This window comes from Danio rerio, chromosome 5 (genome assembly GCF_049306965.1).
Source record: "Danio rerio strain Tuebingen ecotype United States chromosome 5, GRCz12tu, whole genome shotgun sequence".
Taxonomy (NCBI): Eukaryota; Metazoa; Chordata; class Actinopteri; order Cypriniformes; family Danionidae; genus Danio; species Danio rerio.
Window position 1 is genome coordinate 60,389,712 of NC_133180.1, and position 27,789 is coordinate 60,417,500.

The window sequence follows — 27,789 nt, forward strand, 5'->3', positions numbered from 1 at the left end:
ACGGTGCTTTCACATCTGTAGTTCACTTCATTTGGTCTGGATCAAGGGCAATAAATGATACATTGTAACATTTTCTGCCATCTTTGGGTCGTTTTCACACCACACTGCTGGCTTTGGTCCGAACCAGTTAAAACATTTACATTTACATTTACATTTAGTCATTTAGCAGACGCTTTTATCCAAAGCGACTTACAAATGAGGACAAGGAAGCAATTTACACAACTAAGAGCAACAATGAATAAGTACTAAAGGCAAGTTTCAGGTCTGTAAAGTCTAAGAAGGGAAGTGTTAGTAGTTTTTTTTTTTTTTTTTTGTACAATTAGTGTGATATTCAAAGAGGCAATTGCAGATTAGGAAGTGAAGTGGAGACTAAATAGTTGAGTTTTTAGTCGTTTCTTGAAAATAGCGAGTGACTCTGCTGTTCTGATGCAGTTAGGGAGTTCATTCCACCAACTGGGCAGATTGAGCGTGAGCGTTCGCGAAAGTGATTTTTTCCCTCTTTGGGATGGAACCACGAGGCGACGTTCATTCACAGAACGCAAGTTTCTGGAGGGCACATAGATCTGCAGAAGTGAGTGCAGATAAGAAGGTGCTAGGCCAGAAGTCACTTTGTAGGCAAACATCAGAGTTTTGAATTTGATGCGAGCAGCAACTGGCAGCCAGTGCAAACGGACTAGCAGCGGAGTGACATGTGCTCGTTTAGGTTCATTGAAGACAACCCGTGCTGCTGCATTCTGGAGCAGTTGAAGAGGCTTGATAGAGTTAGCTGGAAGCCCAGCTAGTAGAGAGTTGCAGTAATCCAGTTTGGAGAGAACAAGAGCTTGAACAAGGAGTTGAGCTGCATGTTCAGATAAGAAGGGTCGGATCTTTCTGATGTTATAGAGTGCAAATCTGCACGATCGAGTAGTTCTAGAAATGTGGTCAGAGAAGTTTAGTTGGTCATCAATCGTTACTCCAAGGCTTTTCACCATTTTGGATGCAGTAATGGTTGCCCCATCCATCTGGATTGAAAAGTTATGGTGTAGAGTCGGGTTGGCAGAAACTACAAGCATTTCCGTTTTTGCGAGGTTCAGCTGAAGATGATGATCTTTCATCCAGTGTGAAATATCCAACAGGCAGGCTGAGATACGAGCTGGAACGGAGGGATCATCAGGATGAAAAGAGAGGTATAGCTGGGTGTCATCAGCATAGCAGTGGTAGGAGAATCCATGTCTCTGGATGACTGGTCCTAGAGATGATGTGTAGATGGAGAAGAGAAGTGGCCCAAGAACAGAGCCTTGAGGTACCCCAGTGTTTAGATGCTGTAGGTTGGACACCTCTCCCCTCCAAGACACCCTGAATGACCTGTCAGAGAGGTAAGATCTGAACCATTGTATAACAGTGCCCGCAACGCCCAGTGACTCAAGCGTAGATAGCAGGATCTGGTGGTTGACAGTGTCAAAAGCAGCTGACAAGTCCAGCAAAAAAAAAAAAACAAACCAAAATGCACTCATCTGACAAAATCCACATCTCTCATTGGCCAGATGTTGTTGAACATATTTCCTAACTTGTTTATTGATTGGTTAGAATTCACGTGCGGGAAAATATCAATGAACTCCCGCAAGTACACAAATTTTCCATTTGGGTACATTTTTAGTGCAGTATAGGTACTTTTACTCCACTACTATCCTACAGCCTGCAGTCATTATTTTTTCTTGTCAATGGGGATTCGAGAAATCATCCTGTGATTCGTGTCCAGTCAAAATTCGCACACAGAATGTAAATCGTATGATCAGGCCTATGTGCCCAACGTCCAACCTAAAATCAACCAAATTTAGACCTCTAATGATGTTACAGCTTGACGTTGTGTGAACGTTACCACTATAACGTCTATCAGATGTTGGGTTTTGGTTGCCATACCTGACGAATAAATGTCAGTATTTGACATTGGTTTAAGATGTTGGCTCGATGTAGGATTTTGGTCACTTTCTAACACAACCTAAAATCAACCAAATATCAATGTCATTTGACATTGTTATTTAACATCGAAATAACATTGTCCTTAGATGCTTGCTAGACTTGCATTTTGGTTACCTGACATCACTACCTAAATCTAACCTAATATTAACATCTTATGACGTTGTGTGCCTGTGCAGGGCAATAACTAAATTCATTACACAATGTTATGTTTACACCCATCCACAAATTACATGTAAATGTATCAGCTTTTTACAACATTACACTACTACTTGACTACTTACTACTCTTGAATACTTCTGAAAGGGCTACTTTTTATTCATACTTTGAGTAATATTTATAACAGATACTTTTACTCGCAATACATTTTTGGGCAAGTAATGATACTTTTACTTGAGCATGATTTTTCAGTATTCTTTCTACCATTGCTGATTTCAGAAAGAGGTTCTTTATTAGGGAATTATTATACAAGGAGGACCTGGGATCAAAACATTGCTTAAGACCTAAAGAATAAGCCAACCAAGCAACTCAAATGTGGATAAATCTTTAGAAACTATTTTAGTTATGCTGGGAGAAAGGCTCTTCACATTCTGATAGTGATCATTAAATGGTTCAAATTGATTTACATGTATTTTAATATTCTGTGGAACATTTAGTAGGACCAAGAAAAGTTTATCCAACCGAAACATGAGTACAAACATTATAATAGACTGTCCTCCTTCCTGTCTGCCAAAATATGTAATTGCATACTGCTGTGCACCTTGTTTGTGCAGAAACGATTACATCATGGGCACATTCAAGGATGCAGTTCAGACAGAGAATGTCAGGTAAACATCAACATCCTCCTTCATTTTCTAAGTTTGGTATTGTAATTATTAACTATCAAGTTGATGTATTGTAGTGATGTTGTCTAATGTTTGTTCCTGCATTCAGAAGGTGTGCCTTTGAATGGAGATTTACAGGGTGGGACGTACAGTAGGCTTGCAGTGCTATTAGGCTAACATTAGCATTTTTCTATGGTCTCTTTAAATGCACTTTTACAGAGCTCCCAATACTGTGAAAATGCTCGTATTAATTAAATGCATATTGAGAAGTAAAATCATGTGTATAGTTTCTGGGCAACTTAACTTTCACACACAGCTCATCATCCTGCCCCAAATACATCTGTCAAAGTCCTCAGGAAGACATGTCAAGGTGAGCTCTAGCAGGAGGAAATGTGCCTCACAGCCAAATTTCCACAAAAAAGGAAAGCTTGCAGCTAGTATTTCCATCACATCCAACCTAAAAAGACTTAACTTTGTGTCAAGTTTATGAAAAGTTTAATTATTCTGAATTTCGATGAAGTGCTATGAGGCATACCCATTGAAAGGCATTTTTTTAATGGTTCATTAAAATCAACCTCCTCGAGCAATCTGGCTTTATGCCCATGTGCTGACAGCAGAACCAAAGCATCTCGCTAGTTCACGGAAATACTCTTCCAAAAACAGCCCAGAGGTATGATGCATAAACGCTGTTTTGCTTTTGGACTGCGGTTTCGGTCTAGCAATGTGTGACAAAGACTGATTCTTATAAAAATGTTATAATGAATAAATAATAAAGCTTCAGGAACAGTTTATAACCGCTTCAACCAGGGGCCAAATCTCAAAAAGCGCACAACATAATTACATTTTTGGTACATTAAAACTTCGCAGAGTATACTGCCCATAAGGCCACACTGGAGTTTATACAATTCCAATCTGCTTGCTTGTAGAGAAACACATTTCATGCACAGTGACTGGGACAACTTCACACACTGTACAGTAGACCACAACATTGTTATCTCCAGCCAAAAATGTGATATAATTCTACATACAGTACACAAAGGTTTGTATTCAAAACAATTTTTTTTGTGTTTGACCGATTTTATAATAACTACAAAAGGACATCTTACATGACTTTGGCTCCTTTATATTACATTATATTACATAGCATTACATTATTTTATATTATATTATACTATATAGTATGATTGGGCCTATTAATTAGTTGAAAAACTAAACTAAAATAAATGCAGCAAATGAATAAATAAATAAATAAATAAATAAATAAATAAATAAATAAATAAATAAAAAGTTTTAATACTTGTAAATTTAAACCTTTTAACTTAAAATGTTTGATTATTTTATTTTCTATTTGACAATCTGAAAATCAACAAGGCGTTTACAAGAAACACACAATACTAACTAAACTAAGCCGCATGACTTCATAATCTAGTATAACGCTTACAGCAAACAAAAACTGTGGCCACAGAATGCAGGAGCTCATATTGCATTACTCACTGCTTGTGTTGATGGGGAAGTCATTTTTACCCTGAAGCCTACTGGACACAAAATAAGATAACATCCCTTTATGACTGACCATAAATACTGAAGGTAACCCTTAACTGTTCACTTCCAAAAGTTTCTTTATCTCAACTGTTCATGTTATAAAATACCCATCATGCATTTGGGCAGTGTGTAGAGCACACACTATGACTAACACTTGCAGTATAATGAATGTGGCCAAGCGAGAGTAACTTTATAGTAACATTTTATTATGTCTCTGTTCTGAGACTATAAACAAAGTCATTTCTCAGAAAGATGTGACATCACAGCTATTTCAAAGTTCATTTAGAGATTGTGTTAAGTTTAAAGCTTTAAAACATTTTTCTCTGAAACAGTCTTCTTTAGAACCTTTACAACAAAACCACCTGGGATTTATGTCTTTGTTCAGTAGGATTTTAAATAAACAGATATGAAGTGTTACATAATTACAGCATAACTCAAGGAGATAAATCAGACCTGAACTCTCTAAGAGGATTAAAGGTGTGCATCAGTAAAACATCCACATAAACCATCCATTCTTGCAGACCGACTTTCTATGAAGAAGATATTTTCACTCACTCATTTTCCTTCAGCTTAGTCCCTGATTTCTCAGGGTTTGCCACAGCGGAATGAACCGCCAATTACCCATACACTCAAAGGCCACTTTATTAGGTACACCTCTCCAACAGCTCAACACTAATTTCTAATCGGCCAATCACATGGCAGCAACTAAATGCATTTAGGCATGCAGACATGGTCAAGACGATTTGCTGCAGATTAAACCAAGCATCAGAATAGGGAAAAAAGGTGATTTAAGTAACTTAATGGCATGGCATGGCATGGTTGTTGGTGCCAGACAGGTATTTCAGAAACTGCTGATCTACTGGAATTTTTGAGCATAACCATCTCAGAGAACGGTCCGAAAAAGAGAAAATTTCCATTGAGTGACAGTTCTGCAGGTATGTCTTGTTGATGCCAGAGGTCAGAGGAGAATGGCCAGACTGGTTCCAGATGATAGAAAGGCTCTCAAATAACCACTTTTTACTCAAATAACCACTTGTCACAGCAATTCAAACATTGGGGCAGATGGGTTAAAGCAGAAGACCACATGGGGTGCCACTTCTGTCAGCTAAGAACAGGAAACTGGGGCTACAATTGAAACAGGCTCACCAAAATTGGTCAATATCAGATTGGAAAAATGTGGCCTGCTCTGATGAGTCTCGATTACTGCTGCAACATTTGAATGGTAGGGTCAGAATTTGGTGTCAACAACATGAATGCATGGATCCATCCAACCTGGTATCAACAGTTCAAGCTGGTGGTGGTGGTGTAATGGTGTGGGGGATATTTTATTGACACACTTTCGGCCCATTAGTACCAAATGGGCATTGTGACAATGCCACAGCCTACCTGAGTATTGTTGCTAACCATTGTCCATTGCTTTATGACGACAGTGTACCCATCTTTTGATGGATATTTTTAGCATGATAGCATGCCATGGCATAAAGCATGAATCATTTCACACAGCACTAAAACTAAACTAACTCATGAAGCCCAAGTGGTGTAAAACAAGCATCATACAGAAATATTAAAAACCTTTTTTTTATATTCATGTTAATAAGAAATGTTTCTTGGGAAATCATGAAATTACATCAATGCTTTCCTGCATTTCTGCCAAAACAAATACTGCATTGTATTAATTAGTATAATAGATATAATATAATAGTATAATAGTATAATAGTATAGTATTGGATTAGTATAATAGAAATGCTTACAAACATAAATTAGAAAAATTCCAATCTATTGAAGTATATACCATAATATTTTCTCAAAACTTCAATGTGGCATTTCTCTCATAGTAATTTCCAATATAATCATGCTGATTTCAGTTTATTTTAAGAGCAGTTCCTGATTTCTGAAACCCAGGAAGGTTCAGGAAATGTTTAACAAATTGTAATAATCTACAAAACACCAATCTTTTAAAAACATTCACTTTGATATGTTAACTGCTAAAATGCCATAAATCAGTGAGTCATTTTTGTTTCTATACAACAAGATGCATCAAACTAAACAGAAAAAAAGAAAAAAAAATGAATAAAAAAAAAAATCTAAATTAAAAAGACTCAATTAAAATTGTGTATTTAATGAAAACAAGAGCGGTGCTTGTTTGTATAATCACACACCTCTGTATTGTCTTAGATCTATTTTTTTTATTCTAAAGTTTTACTATAAAAATGTTGCTTTGCAAAATAACTGTTTTAATATAATAATTGTACAGAACAACAACAGTCTTCATAAAACTGCAGTTGCAGCTGTTTCTGTGCCCACCAGCACACTTTTGATTGTGTCCACAAAGCATGTGGTGTTCAATTCTGCAAGAATAGCTGAAATAAAATCTTGATCTGGAGTCTGGACTACTCTTAGCACAGGGATAATGATATAACAGAAGCCAAGTCGTCTTGATGCAGGTGTTTCTCATTTTGAGGCAGTCAAGCACAGCAGCAGGAAAGCATATACAGGATAAACAGACTGTGGAACTTCTCTGTCTGAAACCAGCAGTGTGGAAAATAACAGCACAACAAATAATAAAGGTAAGAAGAAGGCAGAATTATTTCAGCATTGTGCTATACAAATGAGAGCATCCAACACCCAAATTTATGTCTATAGCAGATAGATAAAAAAATAAAAAATAAAATAAAACTTTCTAATACATGCATTCAAAATTTTGGGATCACCAATGTATAATTTTTAAAATAATAATTTATTCAGAATTAAACGGATAAAACAAAAATATTAATAATAAAATAAAAACTCTATATTTGACAAATAATCCTGAAATGGTTATCAATATTCAGAAGTAGAAGGAAAAAAATAGAAGAAAAGGAGAAAAAGATCAAGATGATGAAGATAACAAAGAAGACAAAGAAGATGATAAAGACAATGAAGATGCAGAAAAAAAAACAAAAAAGATGCAGAATTCAACGAAGACAAAAATATGCTTATGTCATGCAGCTTCCATTTTAAAAATAAAAGTAATGCTGTGGTTCGAAGAAACTCGGAAGCAGAGGATCAGAACTGTAAACATTGCAACAACATGCTGTGGACTACAAACCTCCAGCTGTTGCCACGATTTCAAAGAGCAGAAATGTATAAGCATCACTATAATAGCATTCAGTCAAGTTTAATGTAAAAAATTAAAAGCATATTAGGCATCAAATAAAATCATAATTTCTTTAAGACTAATACACTTAAATGTACTCCTAGGCTTCAGTTCATGGCACCATATAAACATAGTGGGGAAGGTTCCCTGCTTCAGCCTATGTAACCTGGTAAGTGATAAAACAATTCTTATACACCGTTGATTTGCCAAAGTATTTCGCAGTGCTCAACAGAAATGATTGCGATTGGCCATGAAGGTCATCAGTTTACTGTTCTTCACTGAGTCCAAACGGATACATGGACACTTGAGCTTTTCAAAGCCGTGAAGGGTCTATTCATCAGCGGATTGCTTGTCTGTGATCGCACAGTCAACATTGGTTGAGCACTGATAAAAACACTTAAATGATAGCGGGAAATTTATTTACTTACTTAATTTCATTACCGAAATTCAGTATCATGGCAATACTAATATAATGAAAGAATCTGTTCATTAACTTTAGTTTGATAAATGACATCTAAAATGTGTATTTAGGAAAGAACATGTTAGCAAACTAGTGCCATTTGCCTTAAATTGGCTAATAATGAGGTCCGATATCACTTTTTATTCTCACAATCCATTTAGAACAGACCTTCCGAACACATGAAAAGTGGTGAAATTACAAATTTGTGTCACTTTCTATTCATTGATTTGATATACAGCCAAGTATGTGCTTTTAGGTTTCTTCCCACCGCAGCCTCGCTTTTGCTTTTAAAATGGCAGCCACGTTAAATCAGTCTATGAAAGAGAGGATGGCGAAGAGAACCAAGAAGAAGACAAAGACAAGCAATGTAGAAGATCAAGAGAAAAAGATTAATATCAAAACAAATACACTACAGACGAAATTAATATATTATGATGACAAAGAACACAAAGAAATAGAAGAAAAGGGTGACTAAGAAGGTGACGGAGAAGAAAAAGACAAAGACGATGAAGATGATGAAAACAAAGTCAACATAGATGGAGAAGAATAAAAATCAAACAACAAAGTAAATGAAACAGACGACATTGAAGAGGATGAAGAAACAGACGACAAAGATGACAACGAAGAAGCAGAGGACAATAATGAAGCAGAAGATGATAAAGATAAAGAAAATGACAGACATTTAAAAAAAGATGTCATTTTTTTACAAATATAAAAAATAACAATCAAACAAACAAACAAACAAACAGATTTCATATCTGCACGTTATGCACATAGTCTTATTAGTTTCCATCAAAACTAAGAGCTTATAACATAATACGGACTCTTTTGTGACTGCCCATCAATATAATAATTTATGAAACATCCTAAAAAAATACCAGACATTACCAATCAATACTGAAGAAATTAAACCATGTAGCACTTAAATGTTATTATAAATGCACCAAGCTATTTGTACCAAAACATGCTATGATTTAGTCCATGTGGTAAATGAATAGGTAGGTATCTTGCATGCACATGGCAATACTCTATTAACATGTTGCACCTCAAAGCAGTATTACAATCTGATGTAATCACTGAATCATTTTGTTGGTTTTCTAAGTGCAACATTTTTTAAGATGTCATCACCTAAAAACATCTAAAAGCTCTGAAGAACAAACAAGAAACAAAGAAAGTTAGAGAGGGACATCATGCTGGGAAAAAAGTTACAGAAATACTCCAGGGATGAAAATGTAGATTTATGGCTGTTTCTGAAGGTAGTTGTCATGGGAAGAGATCTAGAGGATGACGTCCATTTCTCTATTATCAGAAGCACTTCTTGTCCCACACGTCTGCAATCCCTATTCAAATGGAAATGTATTCCTAACTGAAAGACCCACGCATACTCCATGCACTGTGACCAGATTAGTAACAGTATGACACATCTCCTGTGATTAATTCATGGAGTAACGCTGGACACAGATGTTGTTGAGTTGCCATTGCCTGGAAACTAATGAGAATCTTGTCAGAAGAGATACTTCTGATATCAAGTGGTTTTCATTAGAAGTGCTTGTTTCTTACAGTACATGCGGCTGCATATATGCTAAAAGCCAAAAACAAAGCACTCAAAAAACAAACAAACACTGAATTGCTTTCCCTGGTCGACCATTTGTTTTTTTTTCACCCAGTCCCTCTCCCAGAGGCAGGGTCAAAGTAAAATTGCACATCATCACAATTATTTAAGAGCACTTTTAAAAATGGTTTACATCAGAGGTACATTTCACGGTAAAAAAAAAAAAAAAAAAAACAACAACTGAGCAACAGTAAGAGAAACAAATGTGAATTTCCTTGCAAACAATAATCATAAAAGACTGCAGGATTAAAAAACATCAGTTTTTGCAATATTTAATATATGTACAGTAGGTAATACTTTAATATGGCCATTAACGCTGCGCCTTGCACTGTCGCCAGTCTCGCCACTCTAAAAGATTAAGAATGTGTTTTTTAGGTATGACCGCAGTTTGCGACTATGCCACCAGGGGCACAAAGGGATGGAATGCGAACGGACTTAAGTAGCTGTAAATACTCTGCTACTTGTAATTAAAGATAAACAATAAAACAAAGCAATATTATTCCTTTGTTAATCATTAAAAACTTGTTAACAAGCTTTATTATCATCGTAAACTTGTTAAGTTCAATGAACATTAATTTTGGAAAGTAGAAATAAAGAAGACTAAAATGAAAGTACAAACATAAATACAAATAAGTAGGCGTATATAAATAACTAACTAAATAAATAAATAAATAAAGCAGTATTAGCCTAAATATAGAGAGATGTACAGTGTTTTTTTAAAGTGATAAGACTAAGACATTCAATAAATTAGCTTTTTTATTTACGTTTTCATTTACAGTTTTAATTTACATTTTTGTTGTTGACTATATTTTACTATCTCATTTTATGTCTCAATTACTGTACATAAAAAATAAATGAATAAATCAATAGGCCTAATTATTTATTTAAAGACATTACCAGCAAAACATTGAGAAACGGTCCGGCGCTATTTTTATAGAGGCCTACTATAATGTAAAAGAAGCTGCAAAGTGCAAATATCATTTTAATTCATTTCCTCTGTATCTATCACTTGGGATTCGATGCGTGTGTGCTGAGCTAGATGAGACACAAGGCAATATTGACCTTTTTTAGGCTATAGGCGTATATAGTATATACTAATTTAGTTTTTACATATAGCATTGCTTTAGTTTGTATTGACGTTTAATAATTTATATAGGCCTAAAATGAATGCTTTGATTCTGAGTTATTATTTAAAACATAAACCTACATTCTTAATGACAGATGTAGATGTCAAGCTTTATGTGGTACTGTAGCAAACTAGTTGAGCCAATTGAAAACGTTCAATGTAAGCCTATATAAACACACTGCTACGAATTTAGAAATAAGTGACTAAATAGTAGTGTTAAGAACAAACAACTTCATAAAAAATATATATACCACTACTACTACTACTACTACTACTACTACTACTAATAATAATAATAATAATAATAATAATAATAATAATAATAATAATAATAATAATAATAATAATAATAAAATCTATTTTAAATTAAAATTTATTTTAAATTTAAAAGACTATCGGAGAGTGAGGTATAAGCACACAAACACATAATTGTTTTCAACAGAGAATTGGTGCCATGAGAACGATGAAATTTAAGTCATAAATACTATGTAACAAGAGTGTTGCAAAAAACAAAAAAAAAAAACAAAAAAACAGAATGTTGCAGGATGTGAAACTTTACCAAATAATCAGTAAACCTCTGCAGATTGCTCCACTGGGTAATGTAAGAATCTAGGGGACAGTTACTTTCCTGAAGTGTGTTTGATACACAACAAGAGTGCAGCGGACGTTTGACCTCTGCTAATAATTTCAGTAATTAGGTTGAGAATTTGGCAACAGGAAGTTGGGGGGTGGGGGTGAAACCATTCACAGACAGCACTAAAATACTAGTTCAGGGAATGGGTGAAAGTGAAAACATTTGTTATGTTTTCCCCTCAGGTTATCTCTACATCTCTGACATTTCCCATTTTTTATTTGTGTGTGTGTGTGTGTGTGTGTGTGTGTGTGTGTGTGTGTGTGTGTGTGTGTGTGTGTGTGTGTGTGTGTGTGTGTGTGTGTGTGTGTGTGTGTGTGTGTGTGTGTGTGTGTGTGTGTGTGTGGGTGTGGGTCAGTAGTAAACAAATTAATTCTGTCCTTGAGTTAAAAACATGACATGAGAAAGAAAGAAAGAAAGAAAGAAAGAAAGAAAGAAAGAAAGGAAGAAAGAAAGAAAGAAAGAAAGAAAGAAAGAAAGAAAGAAAGAAAGAAAAAATTGAAGCGCTTCTATAAGAATGGTAGGACACTTAAAGAGATAGTTCAACCTTTGAAATGAAAATACTCACCTTTGGAACTATTGACTTCCATACTATTCATTTAATCTTACTATGGAAGTAATTGGTTACAGGGCTACAGCTTTCTTCAAGATCTTTTTTTTTTATTTTGTTTGGCTCAACTTTAGTAGTATATAAAAGAACAAAGGAATGTAAAAAGTGAAGAAAGTGTAAATGATGTCAGAATTTACATGTTTTATTGAACTATACCTTTACACCTTACACTTACTGCACTCACAACATAAATGAGGAAATTACAACAACGTGAGGGTATTGCACAAAAATAAGATAGGGGATTAAGCTGGCATTTTAGGGCTTTTCTGGCTGGATTTAGCCTTGACTTAGTTGCATGAAAGCAGGCTAAATTAAGCTAAATTAAGTTACTATGAAGATTTATTCTTTGCAGCTAGCTTGATCTGCAGGCAAACAATCAGGCTAAGATAAATCCTAGTGATTTATACGTTACTTTCGTAGTCAGGGATGAATTTGTTGAATGTGTTTTACAGTCACTCTATGCTCTTGCCTACTTGCATATATTTTTTTCACTATTTGAATAAAAAAAAGTATGTTTTATTTTATTAGGAATATATATGTTTATATAAATTCACTTCAGATTTAAATATAGGGGAGACATACTGTAGATAAAAGAGATTTAAAAAAAGATGATAGATTAGAGAAAAAAATACATGTACAGTGCTCAGTATAAATGAGTACAGCCCCTTTTAAGACTATTTCTCAGTAAATATAGACACGTATTGGTGCTTAAACAAAACAATTTTGTTGATGATAAAACATTATATAAGTAAATAGACTCAATTAGAAACAAAAATTATAAAAGAAAGCAATATATAAATGATCATATAGATGAAGATTAAACAAACTTGATATAATAAACTAAACAGATCAAATAGATCTGCAATATTGGGTAAATGTTTGCAATAATATTTACAATAAGTTCATTAGTATCATGAATGTCCACCGGTCACATTTAAGACAAAGTGAATGATTTAATTTGTTAATATCCATTCTCGTATGTTTCCGTTAATTCTCTAAATGAAAGTAATGGGTGTTCCTTGATTGGTGGGTGACAGGGGGATGTTTCAACTCGTTACAGGATTGGCTCACAATTCGATTAAGACAATACTTAAAGAGTCATGTAAACATAAAAAAAGTAATTTTGTTAAATTAATTTAATTCGATTAAGGTCATAATCAACCAAAACAAAAATTTAATTAAGACATGGAGTATGCCAATTTTAGTCACATTATTGAAGTGCAGCACAAACATGTAAACACCTTAAATCAAACTATTACCGTCAAGTTAGACTTTGCCGCATTTTGCAACAGGATATTTTATACATACATACACACACACCCACAAGGCTGTTTGACACTCTCTACCTACCAAGTCAGTGTAGACCACAGACACCTGCATCGTAAAATGCGGAGGTTTTTTTCTTTCCATTCAGCATTTTTTATTTTTTCTATTAAAACAACACTTTCAGCTGTTCAAAGTTGCATCCAATATCTTGTGTCATGGGGGGGGCATGCATGAAATGTTCTCGAATGAAAGTAAAAGTGCCAAACTGCAGTTAAAGTCGACAAATTAAAAATTAAACAAACTAAGTTAAACACACTAGTGTTTTACCCAGTGTTTCTGAACTGCTCTCCGTCCACACCAAAACGCTGAAAACGCATATCACATGACCACACACACACACTCTCGGGCAAGCGTTGCAGCATTTCTACCCAGATGAGAGCTCTGCTAGTCGGACTGCTCATCAAGCATCTCCCGCTGAATCTAATCTCACTATATTTGCTAAATGTTATATTTAATTAATCTTGTTGTCTATATCTAACGACATATTTCCCGACTTTGGTCTTTTGAATCGATTACTTGTTCACAGGTAACGTGTTTTGGCTGAGCGCACAGATAAGTTAATAATTAATGGAAGTACATACATTCTGTATATTGACTGATCGCTTGCCTTTATTTCCTATAATGTATAAACTTACTGTGCGTTATATTTTTATAATGGCTATTATTGATTATTAAAACTAACATTCAGCAAAGCAGAGAATACATTTCGTATTTTCAATGCAAATGAAAGGAGGCAGTGATGTTATAAAGGCTCTGTTTTATTATAAATATGCATACAGTGAAGATGCAGCATGACGCCTCAGCATTTCTGCTGTCTGTTAAGTTGTTATTATCAAAATGAAAATAGGCAGTTCCTTAAATCCTGTTTTTATTTTATTGTTGAGAAAGTGAAACAACGTAGCCAGGATGATGTGAATAAGGTTATAAAGTACACTGTTCCCTTTGAAGATTTAATGGACATGTCCTGGAGGGTCTGTTTTCCATTTCAAACTTGCGAAGTCTGAACTTACGATGCGAGACTGAACTGTGTGTGTAAGCTACTTAATATTGAGGAAAAGCCCCAATCATAGAGGCAAATGTCGGCAGCCCCGCCTCTGTTTTCAGATGTCTCTGTTTTTCACATTGAAACAGAGCAGCAGCGTTTTAGAATGAAAATGGCCTCTCCAGCATTTTCAAAACACTCCGTTTTCGGCGCTCGAAAATTCCAGCGTAGTGTGGACGGATGTCATAACCATAGCAAAACTTATGCATTTTAAAACGAAAACGCATTAGTGTAAACGGGGCCTAAGCCAGGAGGACCCGATTAAACTAGGTCAAGCTGTGCTTTTTCTATTATCCTGACTTTCTTTATTTCATTTTTGAGCAATACCCCTCTGGAGAGTAAGGATCCTTTTTTTTAAAACAGGTAAACGAAACAAAACAAACCAAAATGAAAATAAACTAAACTAAGGGAGGGAGAAATGAAACAAACAAAAAAAAAAAAAAAAAAAAAAAAAACTATATGAAAACAATACTAATCCTTGAACAAAACATTAATGCAGCTCAAGCTAACTAGCGGACACGTTAATGATAAATCTGTCTTCTGTTATGCATCCATTAAGCAGCCTGGGCTTATAACTGTAAAAATTAAATACATAAAACAAAATTCAATATGTGTATATGTATATATATATATATATATATATATATATATATATATATATATATATATATATATATATATATATATATGTATATATATATATATATATATATATATATATATATATATATATATATATATATATATATATATATATATATATATATATATATATATATATATATATATATATATATATATATTCTCTGTCCAAACACACAAAACAGATCTAGGTCATTTACCCTTGCTAGCAACTTATAAACAGCAGTGTTTGTTTACATGCTGATGTCACAGGACCTTCTGGTCATCATTGCGTATCAGATTACTTCACATTCGCATTACATGGTTGTGAAAACTGATCTTCTGGACCCCAATTCCACTCAACCAGTGCAGCTAATGTCAGCACTCATTTTCCATTGCTACTACTGTGCAAGTATCTGACCAGTGACATGTCATGTGTCACTGTCAAAAATTAATCAACATTTAGACCTGTATCATATGCAAAAGGTCAACCTTAGATGAAAGGAGAAACTTTGAAACCCACTGTGGCTCATGTGCCCAAAATAGCCAAAGCTAATATTCGAACAGATGTGTAAATCATGAAACCACCAGCCACAACAGCACTGAAACATGAAACACACGGAACTGATGAGGTCTTATTTGGTTATGGTTATGATATGGTTTTTGCTTTTTGCTTTGCTAAAAAAGGTAAACTAAACTTGTATTATTATTATTTGTCCCTTATTAGAATGATCAATTTGAAACTTATGAAATTTAAAATTATGAACATTTATTTACACAAAATAAAGTTTTTGGTTAAACAAAATTAGTGGCCTAAAAAAAAAAAAAAACAATACAAGTAAATTTCTCCCTTTGTGTGGTTGACAAGCTGAGATCACGTAATAATTATTTTAGTTAGAATGTTAAAAAAATTAAATTTAAACAATTAAAATGACAAAAAAATAAAACTACTTTCAAAATTCAAAATTTAAAAGTAATACATATATTTGTAGGTGTTTCTTCTGATCCAACTTTAATTGTTGCTAATGAGCCCTTTTTTGTTTTTTTGTCTGTCTGTCTGTCTGTCTGTCTGTCTGTCTGTCTGTCTGTCTGTCTGTCTGTCTGTCTGTCTGTCTGTTTGTCTGTTTGTCTGTTTGTCTGTCTGTTTGTGTTTGGTATTTTTAATGTAAAGTTCATGACCCAGTCAAATGCCAACTGATCTAGTCGGGGCTCAAATCTTATTGCTGTGCCGCATTGTTTTAATTAAGTATAATAAATAATTTATATATATATATATATATATATATATATATATATATATATATATATATATATATATAACATTTTATTTACAACAGTTTATAAAAAGGTTAATGAAAAAATGAATATTTATATATTTATTTATACCTGGTTGACCCCTTAACTTGCACTGCAACTCGCCCTATCTGGACAAAGTCTCCCTTGCAGTCCATGTAAACAGGAATTCGTGGAAATGCAAATCAATAACTGCACGAGGAAACATTTCTAATATTTAGCTGCGGGACCTTGGAAAGCAAAAGCTACAGCTCTCAGTGGTCCCCAACCAGTCTGGAAGATTTGTGTCAGAAACAACAGTCCAATATCCTGAGAATCAGCTAAGGAATTGAACCAACTCTTCGAACAGCATTAAGCTATCATGAGTAGAGCTGGGTAGAGATTAAAAAAAAAAACTGAAGTGTATTAACTGCTTTTTTTAAAAGTAAAAATACTTTAAACAATTAAGCATTTTTTATGCAGTATTTGTTTTACATTGCAGACAGGAAATATTTTAATAAATTAATCTCAAACATTAGTGCATCAATGTAGTAATATTTTATCTAAAACAAAATTTGGTTTAGTTTGTTACAGAAAAACAAGTGATGTTGACAGACCAAAGCCTTAAGCTACACACACGCACGCAAGCACGCACAGGTACCATAAAATAAAATAAAAAATGAAATACTAAAAGTTCAGTAAATAAACATGACATATTGTGAGCCACAAACAGCATTGTTTCCTCATTCTCATGTAAATTCAGTGAAAGGCTTCCTCTTCAGATAACAACAAACTTAAAAATGTTATTTTCAAAGGTTAACAGCTTATTAAATTGTCTATGTATGTGCAACTAGCATTTTAAAAACAGGACTGGAATTACAGAGCTCTCTTGAAGAATCAGTTTATTCAGCACATAAGGTCTGTTCACCTCTATGTTTTGTTAATATTTGAACTCCTGTGACTAGTATTGTCCAATAAGAAAAAAGAAATACAGGTTTTTTACATTAATTTTTGTTTCTGAAAAAAATGTTCATACTTAAAAAAACGTTTCTATTCATAAATGAGTATCAAAAAATATATATATTTTTTTATTTTGTCTCCACATTCCTCTCAAAAGTTTTAGCGGTCTATGAGTTTCTTTTCATTCATTTATTCATTCATTCATTCATTCATTCAATAGTAAACAGATGGAGAATAATGGCTCTTGCTTTTGCACTTTGTTTCAGACACCGCAAGAATCCAGCTTCTCTCTCATGGTGCACGACAAATCTGAAAATTCTTTGCGACTACCACAAGGGGGTGTATTCTGACAGTTGTGTCCGAATGCCGTGTGCAGTGGAAAGGTGGCTTAACATTTATATTGGAAAATTTGCAATGTACAATTGTAATGAGACACCAGACAATTATTAAATAACTGCCTAATGCACATTTCTGCACTTTGTCTTATCATTAAGGTCATTGCATTTATTTTTTTCAGGAGTGAAGGTTACTTATGTATAGTATAATGATCCGCTTACACAGAGATTAATATTAATTAATTCCTGTTTTTACAAAAAACTCAAAATTCATCCATTTGTCAGATGGAGTTTTAATTTGTTAAAGTGTTTAAACAGAAGTATGATTATTTAAAACATGTATTTCAGAGTACATCATGCTGTGTTAGCATCAGTGACAAAGATAAGTCTAGATAGATGTTAGCAGTTTATAAGGATTTGAAATAACAAGAAAGGCATACATTTTCATTTCTAATTTGTAATAATCTATGGTGTTATGAAACAAAAAAGGAACAACAATTTAAAAAATCCGAAAAGAAAAACTCAAAAACATTAAATGTGGTGGCTTTTGAATCGGTTTTTTTTTTTTGGTGAACCTTCAAGTAAAAATGTCATTATTCACCTAAATAAATAACGTCTTAATAAAATAATAGAAAATAAAATAATTATAACACAAATCTCTCCTTAATCACAAACAAATATACAAATGTTCCCATTCAGTCTGCAGTGTAAAAGCTAAAGTGATCACTGTACATCTGCCTGACCCTAACATTTTCACTGCTCCATTTAAAACTGAATCATGTTCCTCTGGAGGTTAAACTAGCTCACATTACTGCGCTGTGCTGCTGGGGTCAGCCTCACCAGAATGCCCCAGTGTCAAAGAAGTTCCCATTGGCCTAAAAAGAGTTTGCTGGTGTCAACCGCCCTGCAAAATCTCAATAGCAAAGCCTCATTTCCGGTGTTGACACAAGTTCCCCTGGACATAAACTGATGTGTGTTTTTTTTAGGAGCATGAAAAAAGTACACACACACTTACACACTTCTAAAATGGAAAGGAAAAGGAAATTGCTGCTCATCTGCATTTGGACATGTTCATTCATGAAGGAACTCCCAAAAAACATGCCATGCAAACCACACTATTACAACGTAATTACTGTGGTTCAGTAGAATTTACTTTCAATCTACAGCATTTGTGGCAAAACATTTTTTTTTTTTTTTTGTATTTGGAAACAGGGATTTAGATAACTTTCAGTTCAAATAATACACATTTCTGCAAACAAATGTTATTAATTTACAAAACATTTTATCAAATTCTATGCGTGCAAACTAATTTCTTATATCAATAAAAAAGATCATCAGAATGCAGTAATTCTTCTCATATGCTGTACCATTTATGATGCAAAAATGTAAACTGGGTCCCAGTGTGTGAGTTTACTGTACAGAGTTAAGCAGGCAGCAGGAAGTAAAAAAAAACTGGATCATTCCCATTATAAATCAACAAAGCTGTTGCACAATGTGGCAAAACTAGATCTCACTTGCAGTGTAGACAGCTTTGTAGTTATAATAGGGATATATAATAGGATCAAGTTGTCACTTTGCGTGTTTGCGCTCATTAAAGCAGCACAGTATATTGGTTTAAAATAGTATGCAAGATACGATTAGTCCATACCAAGAGCATAGCACACCCTGAAAATACTGTATTGAAGGGGAACTACAGTTGCAATCAGAATTATTAAACCCCCTTTGATTTTTTTTTCCTTTTTAAATATTTCCCAGATGATATTTAACAGAGCAAGAAAATTTTCACAGTATGTCTGAGACTGATAATATTTTTTTTTTCTTCTGGAGAAAGACTTCTTTATTTTATTTCAACTTGAATAAAAGCAGTTTTTAATTTTTTAAAACCATTTTAAGGCCAAAATTATTAGCCTCATTAAGCTATTTTTCCGATAGTCTACAGAACAAACCATCGTTATACAATAACTTGCCTAATTACCCTAACCTGCCTAGTTAACCTAATTAACCTAATTAGGCTTTAAATGTCAGGTTAAGCTGTATAGAAGTGCCTTGAAAAATATCTAGTAAAATATTTAAATATTTAATCACATACATCATTACAAAAATAAAATAAATCAGGAGATGAGGAGATTATCTCTAAAAATGTGTAAAGCTCTTTGAGTGTCCAGAAAAAAGCTATATAAATGTCAGGAGTTATTATTCATTGGAATTTACATAATGACAATTCCTGTAGCCGATTTAACAAAATGGTCCGTTATTTTTCATATTACAAAACTCAATCATCACTGGCAAAGTACACCTCCAAGGCAATCTCCTGCTCTCCCTCGTGAAGCAGACATGGAAGTAACTAAAACTGCAATTCATCAAAATTTCGCTAGCCCTGGATCCATAATAGAGCATATTTCCATTGAGCCCACTGTTAAAATGGCCAACTTTACAGCAGAAAAAGGTGTTTACAGGATCGTACAAAGAACAATTTTGGTTCATTTAGCTAATATTACCCTTCATGACAACTGTGAGAGGGGTCATTTTTTTAAACTCACTCGTTTCTTTTCTATTAGGTTATATTAAGTCTGCATAATTAAGGGTGTGGCTATTTTAGTGACAGCTAGGTCTTGCTGGTCGCCGTCACTTCACCTCCGCTGATTCTGCCTGATAAGCCAATGAACTCGACATAAACAGTTATGTCAGAATTATTAAACCCCCTTTCATTTTTTTTCTTTTTTAAATATTTCCCAAATTATGTTTAGCAGAGCAAGGACATTTTCTAATAATATTTTTTCTTCTGGAGAAAGATTTGTTTGTTTTATTTTGGCTGAAATAAAAGCAGTTTTTCTATTTTAAAAACCATTTTAAGTTCTAAATTATTAGCCTAATATTTCTTTCGATAGTCTACAGAACAAATCATCATTATACAATAACTTGCCTAATTACCTTTACCTGTCTAGTTAACCTAAAAAACCTAGTAAAGCCTTTAAATGTCAATTTAAGCTGTATAAAAGGGACTTGAAAAATATCCAGTAAAATATTATTTACTGTCATCATTGCAATCATAAAATAAATCAGTTGTTAGCGATGAGTTATCAAAACTATTAGAAATGTGCTGAATAAATTTTCTCTGTTAAACAGAAATTGGGGAAAAAAATAAACAGGGGGCTAATAATTCTAACTGTACATCGTAATTTTGTTTTTGTTCATCCTAAATTTTATGAGGCTTTACACAGTCAGTTGCTTTTTAGAAGTATTTCTTACAATTATCAGATAAAATGGCAAATGGCATGCTATGTTTACTTAATTGTGCTCACAAACCATTCACGTGGCCTCCATTTCCCAGGTGAGTAAAATGATATACTTATAGTCTTGCACTTACTAACACAGACTATATTTTAAGTATTTTGAAGTAATTTGTGTTTTCCTCTCGTAAAAAAAAACATTATAAGAACAATGGTTAGTGGCTCAATGTATTACAACAGTGTTTTTTAAAGTCTAAACCAAGGATGTCCAAACTTAGTCCTGGAGGGCCGGTGTCTTGGAGAGTTCAGCTTCAACCCTAATCAAACACACCTGAACCAGCTAATCAAGCTCTTTCTATGTATACGAGTTGCAGGTAATAAAGTATTAAGCGTTTCTCCCAAAGAAAATCCTGTATAAGCAAAATGCTAGCAGCTGTTTGTAGCTCCGCCTATTTGCCCTTGTTTGGTATCCCCTGGTCAGCAATCAAAATGACGATGGTTGGCCACGCCTACTTGTAACTTCTTTTGCATTTTTCAGAAACCTATGGGTGATGTCACGGATACAAAGTTCATACCTTTTACAGTCTATGGTTGAAGCAAACTAATTAAAAGCAACACAAAAACTTAATTCAGTCCACGTTCAACTTTATTTGTTTTAATTCAGCTCACATAAATAGTTTGCAAACTATTTCTTTAAAACAATTAGCAAATCCATTGAACCATAAAAAAACAGCAGTTTCAGCATTAATACAAACTGCATTGTCCACAATGCAAAACACCATGGAGGCAAACACCACCATAATGAAAGCAATTTAGTGTTTTCCTTCTCCAATACTCATTTTCATTGTAAACACTGCACAAAAAAACCGTTGAGCAACCAGGACACACCTTACAAAAAAAAAAGAATGAAAGAAAGAAAGAAAAAAAATGGATGCAAATGCCAAGCCTTGCCTTGCACTTTCCATAGATCCACAGGCTTAGTGTCTGTCTTTGATAATCCGACAATATTAACAGAACAAGTGTCAAATAGCGCCATCAATTCACATGATTGAATACAAATAGAGATTTAAAAAGAACAGACACCATAGTTTACTTTAGATGCATTGCAAAAATGGTTTGGTGTTACCTCAGCCAAGTTTCCACACAGGCGTTAACAAGCAGTCACAAAAAAACTTCAGTATGCTGCGGCCATAAGAGTAAGCTGTATTCTTATAATAGCACCAATCAAACAACTCTGTCAGCTTTACTGCTATCATACTATCAACAGCTTCAAACCACTTCATCTGACTGTTTTATAATAAGATTAATTTTTATCTTAGGAAAAACATATAAATCTGATAAAATTATGATTATTATAATTATTGCATTGCATATGCATTTAAGCAAGACAATAAAGTAGACTAAACGCAAAAATATTTAACCAATCAATTATAACAAAATATTAATGGCCACCATCCAACACAAAATTACTTCAAAACAAAGAATGGGTCACTTTTCAGTTCTTTTAAAGTTCATGTTTGAGGATTTCTTACCCTATACCCTTCAGAAGACATCATATCTGGAGCTGTAAAATTCCTTTTCAATGCCATTTGTACTCCTTCAAAATGTTCCTCCAAAAGCCAATACTACATCTCTCCCTCATCAACAGTGAACCAAGTGAAACCAATAAAATCAACAGCGAACAGACAGGCATGCTGGTGGATGACATCACCTGCTATGGACACATGAGAAACCTTAAACAGATTAAGAGCAAATCCTCTTACCACGTAAGCCATTCACAAACACTCCACATCCTCTTTACAGGTCCGAGAAACTCTATTAAAATAAATGGATGTTTATTTATAACCCCGGAAATTAAGTTTTACTTGTTGATTCCAATTGAGAGATCATTAACAGATAATTCAGACTGATTAAATAAAAGCTAAATCAGTCATCAGATTGCAAATAAATCACCCTCGTAAAGGCATGAATGATTCACTGGTCAAAATACAAGAAAATTAAAGGTACAAAGTTATAAGACTGAGAAATTAAATTATGATAATAATTAAAGAAATATGAATATAATTCATTCAATAATTAATTATTAAAATATAATAACTATAATACTCATATTATAAATATGAGGTCTCCTTATAATATAATAAGGAGATATTCTATAATATATAAATAATAATATTCTCAGTAGTCATGGTTTTAATTTTGCACTCCTGATGCGCTTTATTTTTTCTCATATGATGATTATTACCATTGACTTGTATTATTTTACATAAATAAGGAATTCAGTTTCTTCAAAATGATACATTCTTGGATCTTCTTTAGCAGACAAAAAGGTGGACCAATTGTATATCACAGATGACCTTACAACAAGTAAAATTAGTCAATTTTAATTATTGGGTGAAATGTCCCTTTAAATACTTTACTTTCACAAAGTGTGCATATAAAAAGGAAACTCTTCCATTGCGATGCTATAAAATCAGTTAAAATATTAGTCTCCTCAAACATCAACAAATCATCTGATGTGTATGGTAAACTTCTCTGGAAACACCAGCACTTCAGCACTACTGCCCCAGTGACAGCTTCTGTGTCACTAAGGGGTGTCAAAATGAATAGTTTTTTCAATGCAGACGTGGACAGTTCAGTATCGGTTCATTAATAGATCACTGTTTATTATGTACTGACGTCATTTATCTCATATGCTCTATAACTTGGTAGAATACTATTCGAACGAAGAGAGTAAGAGTAATTAAAACGCTTCAACTTAAAAAGCAGACAACTGTGCACAATTTACTGCATGCGAGTTTGCTGGACACGCTTTCACTGACAAGGAAAAAATTAAAGCTCTTGCTCTTTGCCTCTCTGACACTGGCTCTCTCTCTCTTACACATTGGACCTTTGAACTGCTGGTATGTTTGTAAGGTAACTTTTCCTCTATTCTTTCTCTATCAAATTGATACAAGTGGATCCTGACACGAGTGTGTCTGTAGAGCGAGTTTTCTCCATGGCATCTTTCAAGGATCAGTTGTGATAGCAGCGCAATGTGCGCTTTATTACACTCATGTAGACTGTTGTCACGCATTCTTCAGTTTATTTGCTTTAAATGATCATGTTGTCTTCTGTGATTGTTTTTAAGGTTTTGTTTGAAAAAAAAAAGGTGTGTTCTCTAAGCGAGTAAAACTAAAGGTGCAGTTCATATATCTGACTTCTTGTTTTAAAGGGCAAAATAGTATCACAAATAATATACTGAATAAATATAAATATATATTAAAAGAAATTAAGTCAAAAAAAATTATTCAAGAATTCTTGTTTTGTGAGGACAAAATATATAATCGTGCATCACCAATGCAACGAGACATTGAATTGAACGAAATTATGACATGATAATCATAACTGAACCGAACCGTGAGAGCAGTGTAAGTTCACACCTTTATTTTGCACATCAGCATATGAATGACTTGTATATTATCATTGTTTAATAATTAAAAATCCAATCATCATTTAATTTAAAACTAAAGGCTATAAATACAGGTGTTACCAGTTGTTTTGTTTTTTTTTATGAATGACTTGTTTGTCATAGAGACAGTGAGTACTTTTACATGGACACCAATATTCCAGTTTTAATACGATTAATATTCAGATTAAGACACTACCATATAAACTAAGACACTTGATAAACTTAATATGACTAAAGTCATAATCACACCAAACAAAGAATCAATTTAAACACGTGGAGTATTTCTTTAGTTGCATTACTTTTATAATTCACTTACCTTTTAATACGTTTTGGTGCAATTATAACCCGCTATTAAAAACCACAACAACAATGACTGACTGTTTTGAATGAGAAGCTGTAATGTAGCATTTGTATTGATGCATTTTGGAGTGGCGCCCCGCCATGAAAGAATGAATGTAGCGGAAACCATGAACATTACATAAGCTAGAGTAGCTATACTGACACTGTAAATCCTTTATTTTCATGCACAACACTATGTGTTAGCTATGAAAGAATAAAACACATCAAAAACTTGTCATAATCATAACCGTAAAATGCGTTATGATCATTTAAATGATGTGTGGACAGTTTCAGTTTCACTTCCAAGTGCGGCTCATGGCTGCCGTTACTTTGACAAAACACATACATGCATGCAAATAATTCTTTTAGCGTGTCCCTCAAATGATCGCTCTGTACAACAAACTGAATGCTATTCAAACCTTTATTACTTGTTATTCACAGCCTATGCAAGTTCTGTTCACTAAAGTAGCCGTCATTGGCGTTAGGCTTGCCACGATAGATGGTGTTGACGGTAATACCGGTGTTAAGACGTAACACCGGTGACATCACTTTTCCACCGTGACACCGTCCCCACATTTATTTTTTTAAGTATTAAGTATTAAGTTTTTTTTTTATTAAACATTTATTTGCAATAAATGGAGAATATAATTATAAATAATTGACTTAAAACGGAAGCATGCTCTATAATTAAAATCATAGCTACAGTGCGTCATATTTCATTTATCACGTGAGGAGAAAAGAGGAGTCGAATTTACAGAAAGAGGATGGCGGACGATTTATGGTCAAAATGCAATGCAAAAGTGCCTGTTTGGCAATATTTTGGGTTCAAACCAAATGCAAAAGAGAACCTGAAGACGTTAATGAGGCAATCTGCAAACTTTGCCTGACAAAGGTGGCAGTATCTGGAAACATAACTAATTTATACACGCACCTTCATGTTTAACTATGGGTGGGTCGCGGATAGATCAATGGCCATAAACACGCAACGCATACTCTCATTTTAAAAAAATCACGCGACCATCATCTCACAATGTTTAATAATAATTTTTTTTATTATTATTAAAACGAGTGAATTAGCAATGCTGCGCCATTGACAATCCCACTGCAGAGAAACAACATCGTGGCCACATGAGCACTTTTTCCGAGGTTCAGCTGTTCTTTTTTCCACTTACTGTATGTGTTTAATGTAAAAAAAAAATCCATAATGAATAGGCTGACAAGAGCGCATCCTGTGTGTGTGCGCATCTTTTATGAGGACGCTCTCTTCAAAAAACGAAAGTTCTGTCTGGCAATATTTCGGCTTTTAATAAATGAAAAGTTTATTTAGATGAGCCAATATTAAAAATTGCCATAAAGTAACTGAGACGTGCGGCCACACATCGAATCTGAGGACTGATCTCTCTCTCTCTCTCTCTCTCGCTCTCTCATACATCGAACCGCAACAAGGTGCAGCTGACAGGTAGAATAGCTAAAGCCTTTGCGAAATCTGACAAAATGCACCATTGAAATTAACAGGCATAAATGTCTTTGAGCCAAAAAAAAATCTATTGGTAGGATATCTGTAAAAATGCAATTGGAGCCAAAGATATGAGTTGTGTAGCCTATAAATTATAGGCCTATTAATTCTAATAAAATGAAAACTAATATTAACAATTCATTGCATTTTTCGTTTGATAAAAATATACGTAAACTAAAAAAAATCAAAGGGTGGCTAATTTGTATTAATGTGTTTTAATATTAACGAAAATATGCTCAGCCTATTTAATTAACGGCTATATACGCCGTCAATAGACAAGCCATTCAAAACATATTATTTTACTGTGTACTGGATTATAATGTATATTACAATACAAACTAAACGTAGCAAGTCTCGCTGTCATTTAAAACATGTAATCCATACCACACCAGAGCTGTAGACCTGTAGTGTTTAAACTAACAGGGCGGTTGGTCAATAGTCTGACTGCGCACTGAACTCCAATCCGAGGGACTCGATAGTTACTCGATAGACAACATTAACTTGAGAGATTTAAAAAATAAAAGGTATTTTTTTAAAAGGAACAATGCGCAAATCTGCAACAAATAAAATAAAAATAAAATGTCTTGCCAGTGCTGTGTGTATTCCACCACTGACAGTGTGAAACGACCTTATGCTGCGCCTGTACCTGCTGCTTGTAAGAGAGATCAAAGCCGTATCGATATAACCAAAAAGCAAGATCATAGAGTTATAAATATTCCATAACAATACTTATCGAAATATTTATACATTTACATGTTGTTTATTGGGATTGTGTGATCTGTATAGGTTGTCTGATCTTTCCAGAAGCTGTAAACTGACACGTGCGGTGATGTTTAGCTCTGACGAGGCACTTTTATTTAGCCTGTAGTCTTTAGATTTTTTACATAATGCTCCAATTCTTAACATTTTTTATATAGTTTATATATAAAATGAGTGCTCGCTTGTTTAGTTGTGATCATTATGCAAGGATCATATTTCATATTCGGTTTATTTAATAGTCTTCAATAGCCTATAGATTCGTTAGTAATGTATTTTATAAACGGATTGTTCATAAGGACTAAGTTGTTAATATATAATATAGGCGTTTATGGTTGTTATTTGTATGGTTCCAACTTCCACAGTTTTTTCAGCCTGTAGCATTGTTGTTTTATTCGTTATGTTAATAAAAGTTATGTTTTAGGGATTTTTTTTTGTAGTTTCCTTTTTGTCCTTTCAAACAATTGACGCCGAATTGGCAATTCCCGCAAAACTGAAAGTGAAAGTATTATACGCACGCTTTTATAAGCTATTTAATATTTTCAAGGTCAGGAGAGAAGCTTAAAGGCAGTTGCACAAGAATTCACAGGAGCGCATTTATAATTCACGTTCCTGTGAATTCTTGTGCATCTGCCTTTAAGCTTCTCTCCTGACCTTGAAAATATAATTGGCTGATTCGTAGAAAAGCTGAATTAAGATCGTATGTAGGGTCAAGTATCGAGATTGTGATCTTTTTTCGATTAATCGTGCAAACCCTACTCTATGCCTTAACACTAAAGAGAATTTGGACACCCCTACCTCTTTTTGTGAACACGAAAAATGAGGGCTAGGGGTAAGGGGAAGAGCTAAGAGGCTGAATTGGGATTGGGCCTTTGTGTGGCTGCTGCATTTTGTAATTTGTTTTGATGCACTTGAAATTAAAGCATTTAATATTTTATTTCAAAAAACGTTTTGATGTCTTTTTGCCCAACTAGTTTAAAACCAAACTGTAATCGAGGAACACAGCATAAACTCTTAAAGATATTGAAGAGTTTCAGGAAACT

General features: G+C 33.9%; 2 protein-coding genes across 15 annotated transcripts in view; one reads left to right on the plus strand and one right to left on the minus strand.

Moving 5' to 3' along the window:
• Positions 1–27,789, minus strand: part of mast4 (microtubule associated serine/threonine kinase family member 4) — a 175,906-nt gene that overhangs the window by 137,220 nt on the left and 10,897 nt on the right. For 6 of the 14 annotated variants that reach the window (XR_012406374.1, XM_073951466.1, XM_073951465.1 and 3 more), the window contains exon 1: positions 22,217–22,342. The exons of the other annotated variants lie outside the window; for them this stretch is intronic. Coding sequence is in view for 5 of the 6 variants with exons in the window: in XM_073951466.1 (XP_073807567.1) it covers positions 22,217–22,273 (57 nt within the window). In the remaining variant the exon portion in view is untranslated. Of the gene's footprint in view, positions 1–22,216; positions 22,343–27,789 lie in introns of those variants that run through there. 14 annotated transcript variants of the gene reach the window in all.
• LOC100535993 (leukemia inhibitory factor receptor) overlaps positions 23,407–27,789 on the plus strand; it is a 56,117-nt gene continuing 51,734 nt past the window's right edge. Inside the window, exon 1 of the mRNA XM_073951485.1 lies at positions 23,407–23,600. The gene's annotated coding sequence lies outside the window, so the exon portion shown is untranslated. The remainder of the gene's footprint in view (positions 23,601–27,789) is intronic.